At 35.5% G+C, this 8,188-nt stretch overlaps 1 protein-coding gene across 1 annotated transcript; it reads right to left on the bottom strand.

The window, feature by feature from the left end:
• Positions 1-306: 306 nt before the first annotated feature.
• LOC135741186 (uncharacterized) lies at positions 307-2,922 on the bottom strand. Its single transcript, XM_065259861.2, has 2 exons — positions 2,459-2,922; positions 307-1,283 (listed from the first exon to the last, which is right to left on the bottom strand). Exon 2 carries the CDS (start codon positions 1,279-1,281, stop codon positions 313-315), a length of 969 nt encoding a protein of 322 aa, XP_065115933.1. The 5' UTR covers positions 1,282-1,283; positions 2,459-2,922; the 3' UTR covers positions 307-312.
• Between the last annotated feature and the right edge of the window lie 5,266 nt (positions 2,923-8,188).

The raw sequence follows: 8,188 nt of genomic DNA, 5'->3' as shown, positions 1-8,188 counted from the left end.
ATTAGAATTATTTGTGTGTATATCAGCTTATGCACATTGTGTTTGTCTACTATTGTGACCTAGATGAGGATCAGATCAGATCACATGTTATGGCAAATCACTGTAGAAAACCAGTTCATTCCTAGGGGTTCACATACTTTTTCTTGCCACTGTATAATGGTTCTGATACTGTGAATTTAAAGTGCACTGCAGATGGCCTTAGTAATTTAAAGCTGCCTAATATGGTCTTGAAGACCCTGACAACAGGTTTAAAAACATACAAAGTAAAAACAAATTTTTGCCTTGCCTTAACACTGTACACTTGTCACTTTTTTATATACCAATGTGAATTAATATGTGATTCTTAAGATGACTTTTCTGTGTGAAACTCTTTCCACATTGAGGGCAGGTGTAAGGTCTCTCTTCAGTGTGAATCCTAACATGAGTCATAAGGGTTGCTTTTTGTGCAAAACTCTTCCCACACTGATGGCAAATGAAAGGTTTCTCCCCAGTGTGAATTCTTATGTGACTCTCAAGATGAGCTTTAAGTGTGAATCTCTTTCCACACTGAGGGCAGGTGTGTGGTTTTTCTCCGGTGTGAATCACTGCATGATGCGTCAGGGATGATTTAATTGCAAAACTCTTCCCACACTGAAGGCAGATGTAAGGTTTCTCTTCAGTGTGAATCCTTACATGAGACATAAGGGTTGCTTTTTGTGCAAAACTCTTTCCACACTGAAGACACGTGTAAGGTCTCTCACCAGTGTGAATTCTCACGTGACTCTCAAGATGACCTTTCAGTGTGAAACTCAATTTACACTGAGGGCAGGTGTGCGGCTTTTCTTTGGTGTGAATTTTTTCGTGAGACATAAGGTTTCCTTTTTGTGAAAAACTCTTTCCACACTGAGTGCAGGTGAAAGGTTTCTCTCCAGTGTGAATCCTTAGATGAAACGTAAGTCTTCTTGCACATACAAAACTCTTTTCACAATGAGTGCATTTGTACGGCCGCTCCCCAGTGTGAGTTTTCAAGTGTGCCACAAGGGAACACCTAAATGCATAACTCTTTCCACACTGCTGGCACGTGTGACATCTCTCTTTATTGTTAGTGCTCTTGTCAATGCTATGGTGTCCGTTTCTTGTGGAAAGAGTTTCTTGGGAACTGACTGAATGATTGGTTCCTCTTTCTTTAGTTGATATTTGTAAACAATCAGGATATTCCTCTTCACTAATGACATCATGAGGTTCCTGCTGTCTCTCCTCCACTTCATTCAGTTCCTCAGTTTCCTCTTTTATCTCCATCATATCTAAAACAAACAATACATCATATTGGAAAACAAATACAATTCAGTTTATATTCAATTCAATTTTATATAATTGTTTAAATGTTTCAAAGCAGCTTTACATTAATATATGCAGGAGAAAACACAGACAAATCAATGGACAACATAAGCAGCAGAACACAGTGGATAAGATTATAAAACTCAGTCAATTCTGTATACTAAAACTACTTTAAACAACAACCTAAAGTAGCCAAGGTTGTGTGTATTACACTGTTTTACATATTACATGAAAAAACCTGTCCTGTGCTCCAATTACTGATCCAGAGTTAGTTTTTCATGTCCATTTAAAACCCTAGGATTTGCCTTTAGAGTGAAATGGTCTATTATTATCTTATTTGAAAGAGTCATGAATAATAATGTTGAGCTCTGCTCTGATTGGCTGTTTCTCCTTCGGTAGCTCTATGTGTGTGTAAACAGATCTAATGTTTGAATCTGTATCAGATGAAGATACAGATTTTGAGGAATAATTAATTGTTTGGAGATTGTGTTTAATGTTGGGGTGTACATCTCGACTGTAACGTCACAGTCAGTGTTATGTGAAGATTGGCCTGTTTTACATCTGTCTTTTGTGTGCACAAGGAGGAAGCAATCCACTCCACGAACCACTCCATCAACACCAAACGCACACTCGACCCAATGTCAAACAAAGCAAGACAGACCAAATGAGAAAAGGCTATTTAATTTATATCTTTAACTTTTCATGACCATTTCAACCATACTAGACTCTCCTACCCTACCTAGAAGGGAGTTCCAGAAACTAGATCCACATTAGACTCACCCAGACTCCAACCGTCCGGTTACATGTTTCTGGTTCCAAAAACACTTTAAATCGGTTTCACTTCAATCTTTTCTATCAAACAATGATTTCAACAAGTGAAGCAGAACAACATTCACAAAATAAACAATAAGTTGTAAACTAGAGGTAAACAGAGTAAAAAATAAATTTTTGTGCACATTGTAAAAAGAGAATCTTTAAAAATAAGTGTGCATCCAAATGCAAGTGCCGTAAACAAAGTGATTTGAAGTGTAAACGAGTGAAATGTAAATGATAAAGCAGAAGATGAAGATAAACTGCTGCTGTGTTTGTTGATTCAGCTGACACTTGTTGAAATGATGATAAAGAGTGAGAGTATATTTACCAATGTGTGTTGTAGATTTAGGCCCTGTCCCAAATGGCGCACTTCATGTGGACTTTCGGTCTTGTGGCCTTAAATTGCGCGTTCTCGCTTAGTCTACGAGTCCGTAGGGTGTCCCATCTGTCATTTTTACGCTTTGAAGTGTGCTCATCAGCGCCTCCTTTGCCCCCTTGATGCGGTCTTCAGCGAAGCCCGCACTGCAGCAGGCTTCGCGCACTTTGCCAACCCAGAAGTCCTTGCGAAAGGGCAATCAGACCAATCAGGCGACGGAAGGGAGGAGTTCACGCTGACGGGCAACCTCTCTTCCTATTTCCGGGGTGATGCTCGAGTCTGTCCCAAAATACGACTCCGGTGCACCCACGTGGACTCACATCAAGGGTCCCTAAAGTCTGGACTACGTGATGTCATCAAAGTGTGGACTCTGAGGAGGACCACAAGTCCGGAGTGTGCCATTTGGGACAGGGCCTTTTTTTCTTTGTTTCAGAGCGGAGGTAATTCTTCTTCTTGTTGTTTTACGGCGGTTGGTCTCGAGCTTTATTGCTGCATTACCGCCACCTTCTGCTCCGGAGGACGTATAAGAGAATTCAGTCACACTAAAGAATCAAAGATTTAAAGCGTTTATTATCAAATACCCAGTGAGGAAGCAGGTTTCCCTCAGCAGTGAAATTCTTTCTTTGACTATTACAAACATAAACAAACTTTACACAAATACATACAATGTTAGAAACATAATAATAATAATAAACTGTGCAAATACATAGACTATGAAAAAAAAAAATATATATATAGTGTAAGTATGTATGTGATGTCTAATATGTAAGCGATGTATTTTAAAGCAGACTGAATAATACATCAATACATAATTAAATATACAAGAAAATGTAAAAAAAATTCAAATAAATTATTATTTATACTTTTATTTGCAGGATTTTTATCGGAAACTTTTATAATGGTCTAATAAATATCCTATCAATAATTCTCTAAAGGAGAATTTCCCTATTTAATTTTGTATATTGTTGTTATATCAATAAAAAAAATTATTTCAAAATACGTGCCTGATGCAGATCATAGTTTATGATAAAAGAGACAAGACTCACAAGACACTAACTTATCACCAAACTCTAATTACACATGATATTAAGTGAGTATTTAACGCTGGCGTTCCTTTTATCATAAACCCATTCTAAGAGTCTGCAGCAGTATTTTGTAACGCATCATTACATCCCACAGGTCATCGAGTGATCGATGGCGATCCTTACACCATCTGTGGATGGACATCTGTATATATATATGCCACAAAGGTTATGCAGCTGTCAATTATTCATTTTATATTCAGTCATTGAGTTGTTTTTTTCCCTTTATTTTTATTTAATCATTGATGGAATCATTTATAAATGCATGTAAACAAAAAGAAAAGTAATGAAGGTAAGTAGAACCAAAACCTTGTATATTATTTGCATTGCACTGGAAAAAAGTTCAGGTGCTATTTGCAAGTTGTTCTGCAGGTGACCTCGTAATGCTTCATATTGCAATGCACTTACTGTAGGGATTTCCGATTACTCCAGAGCACTCAGCCTACAACGATTAAAAAGTGCTACTTCAGTTATGGGAAACGCAGCCCTGATCAATACAGTTGAACGCGGGGATCAGTAGATTAAGATGTTATGTATGGATGCCTTGTAGCCATGTAGACTTGTAATGTAAGTGGATAGATCGCTCTAGGCATTGGTTCATCCGACAGGAGATCAATCACACAATCCCATGGCCGATGAGATGGTAGTTGTGAGGCTCTCTTGGGTCAGAAAATATCTGGGAAATGATGATAGCAGGAGGGGATCTCGACTGATCAGACAACTACGGCCTTTTAATGGAAGTTGCTAATAGTAATCAATACACAGAAAAATCATGGTTATTACACTTTTACCACTAAAACATTGTTCATTGTAAACATTTTTCTACTATGTGCTTGTATTACTTCATTAACTACATTACAAACTGTTACAGTCTGTTAATAATTTAGTAAATAACTTATTACATTGTGTGAAAAATTGTTATTGCATTATAAAAATATAACTACATTATGAGCTCAAGATTTTACTACGTTTTTAAAAAAATGTTACATTTTGAACATTTTATTAAATTAATAATACAGTATGTGAAATTCTGTGCGATTATTACATTATGAGTTTATCTTTATCTGTTTTTTTTTACATCGTCATTTCAAATTTCCAGGACATTTTGTCCTTCATTTGCATGTGGTCATTTTGCAAGCAGTTCTAACCAAACTAACTTGCAAATGAAAGAAATGCATTTGTTTGGTTAGTTAAACAGAGCATTCATGGTCACAGCAAATCTTTTAATGTGTTCAACAGTTACTGCACATTTTAACTGTTTTATTACCACAGACCTACTCAACATCACATTTCTAGAATGTATCATGTCAGGAGTGTGCATTTCACTGTTTACCCTGCTGAAAAAATGGTCTCTACTGTTAGGTGCTGGGGTCTATTTGCTGAAATGTGTCCCAAAACTACAAAAAGGAATGTAGTGAAGTTTATAATTTTGTTTTAATGGTAAAAGCTAATGGTTCTTTATGGCCTTTTCATGGAAACCAGTAGAATTTCTGTGATGGTTTCTCTTGTTTGTCAGTATGGTAGCATCAGCTGTAAAATGTTTCAGTGTTTTCTCCATTCACTATATCCACTAGTCATCTAGTTGCAGTCAAGCTAGATATAGTGAATGGAGAAATCACTGAAACATTTTTGTTTTAACTTTGTGTTGCATTTATTTTACAGTGTAACCCTAAACCGAAGCGACAATGGTAAGAAAATAGGACAAAACAGTTATAAAAAAAATAGAAATTCGTTATACGATTACGAAAAAACGCGGATATTTGTGATAATATCACGAAAAAAGAATAAATAATGTACGTGACTATATAATGAAATTTCGTGAGACTGGGTTGCATAAATGCAGCCATATCACCCTGTAGCCCCAGACCGGTTGCCCACTGAAGCTAAGTAGGGTTAAGTCTTGTCAGTACTTGGATGGGAGTCCTCCTGGGAAAACCAGGTTGAAGGTAGAGGTGTTAGTGAGACGGTAAAAATCCCAGGATGTCTTTGGTAAAAGAGTAGGGGTGTGCTCTGGCACCCTGGCCAAATATGCCGGTTGGCCTACTAATTATCCCCTCATATCCTAATTTGTGACATGACTCTGTCTCCTCTTCACTAGTAAGCTGGTGTGTGGTGCGCATTATGGCTGCAGTCGTATCATAAAGGTTGATGCTGTACATTGGTGGTGGTTGAGCAGAATCCCCCTTTCATATGCAAAGAAAAGTGCTATATAAATGTAAAAAATGATGATTATTATTATAAAAATATGTGTTGATTTGACAAAAATGCTGCATTTTATTTAGCGTGTGGGAGTCTTTCCAAGATTTCTGCCAAATGAACAAACAGATGTTGCTTTGAATGCACTTGGAAACCCTTTGAAGTTTCTGCATGTCATTTGTTTAAAGCAAATATGTAAGGCCTATTATTTGCATGCCACTGAAGCATGTGATGTTTAAACCCATTTAGGTCATAGATATGTCTCTCAATTCCATACAATTGTGTTTAAGAAATAGCAGAACAGCACCAGTAACCTGATCACTGTTATTAGTAAAAGTAATATTTCTGCATTTCTGCACACCACTTTTGAGTAATTGACTCATTGTTAAAGCTGTTTTGTTGCCTTCTATAAGGGAGTGACCACCACCCAACAAACCAAATGTGGGACCACTAGTATGTTTGTGTGGGACAATGTGGGACCTTACATTAAACTGTGATATAGTGTATAATAACATAATACAAATTAAAACATTTGCATTTTAGCTCATAACAATTGTCGATGAGATAAACATTATCAAGTAAGTTTATTAAAATGTTGAAATACACAAAGCAATGGATAATAGTGCAAGCTGATCTCTGATGGGTGAATTTCCACAAACACACTTCTTGACAGATATGAGTAGTATTACTGAAGTAACTTTACTTTTTCCTATACAGGTGAACACAGGATCTGGCGTAGAGGACGAGGAAGACTTTAAAGTAGGGTACACAGCAAATTTAGCAGAGTTAAAATTACGGTGTTAATGGAAATATAAAGAGTTCAGAGTTAATTTAAACTCTAACTCTATAAAAATAAAGAGTTGGTGTCAAAACAGAGTGTTACCACTTTTTTTAAAAATTAACTCCTACAGTGTTTTGTTAGTGATGTTTGTTAACTCCTAGGGTGTTAAATAGAGAAGACCTCCCCCTTTTTACAGCACACACTGAACCGTGTTTTTGGATGATGCAGTTCAAGCAGAAGGTCATCTCTTTCACTGTAAATGGTAAGTAAATGTTCAATAAATAAAATTTTGATCAATTACATTTGAGAGTTGTGAGGTGTTATGTTTTATATTGCTGTTAGTATCAAGTCTAACATTAAGAGTCATGTGTTATTGTCATTATATGAATGCAGCAGTTGAGTTTAGGTCTTAGCCTCAGATGGAGCAATTCATACTCGTATAATGGTTTTGGGAGTTTTTTTGTTGGGTTTTTTGCTTTATATGCTGTTGAAGTTTAAAATATATATTTTTAAATCCATTAATGTGTGCAGGAGATTTGCTTTGGGGACTTTGGAGGAGCACAGAAATATATTTAGGCCTACATGAACATTTCTTCAGACGAAGAGCATTTTTTTAACAAAGTAAGTATTTTGTGCAAAACATAAATGTATATGTATTGTTTTTTTGGATTTTGTATTGTTTTTTAATAATTAAAAAATTATTTTTCCTTTTATTTTTGTTTTATTAACAGAAAAGATCAATATCCAGTCTGAAGGTCTGGCCGTCGAGGATCATATCACCTCCTTACAGCTACTGGTTCATCATATTTTGCTGTTATTATGTGAAGACCAACATGGCTTTTGAATTGAAATGAAGTCAAACTTGTTTGTATGAACTGAAGCATCCCATATACTGTGTAAATAAATATCTGTACTGTTGTTATACATTGGGATTGTGCTTTGTAGTTGTCTCGAATGTTAATTTATGTTAATGTAATGAACACTTAAATGCATGATACATTGAGGACAATTTTTCTGTCATAAATAAATGTTGATCAGATGACATTTAAAAAAAATCCTTAACAGTTTTATAATGATAATGATTGATTATACTGCTGTATTGTTACATTAAAAACTGTTTAAAAATAAAGTTTTTTGTCCCAAAAGTACGGTAATATGATTTTGTCTTTACATTTACCATATTAACAACATAGTATTAAAAATATAACACTACATTGGAGATAACAAATTACACCGAGGGAGTTAATTTTTAACAAATAAAAAATATTTAACACTGATTAGTGTAAATTTATAGTTAGATTTTTAATTCTGTGAGGTGTCAATTGCTAACACTTTAAAAGAGTCAACGTGCCAACACTTTCAAAAGTGTTAAAATAACTCTATTGGGAGTGGACCCCATGAGACACTTTTAAAGTGTTGAAATTAACTCTTATAGAGTTATTCTGAGGTTCCAGATTTTGCTGTGTAGGGAATCCGAATGGAGACAGAGAGGAGTCTAAACAGCATCTCATCACTAAACTATAAAAAAAAAATGCTGCAGTGTTGTGTTTAATCAAATTGGTTATGGAAGTCAATTAAATTTACAATTTTAAGTTTTTGACTAATATATAGTTAAGGTTAAAA

This window comes from Paramisgurnus dabryanus, chromosome 24, assembly GCF_030506205.2.
Source record: "Paramisgurnus dabryanus chromosome 24, PD_genome_1.1, whole genome shotgun sequence".
Classification (NCBI taxonomy): domain Eukaryota; kingdom Metazoa; phylum Chordata; class Actinopteri; order Cypriniformes; family Cobitidae; genus Paramisgurnus; species Paramisgurnus dabryanus.
This window is presented reverse-complemented; position numbering and strand designations above follow the sequence as displayed.

Bases quoted from the DNA above. Each gene is read 5' to 3' on its own strand.
- LOC135741186 (XM_065259861.2), bottom strand. From the start codon at position 1,281: ATGATGGAGATAAAAGAGGAAACTGAGGAACTGAATGAAGTGGAGGAG.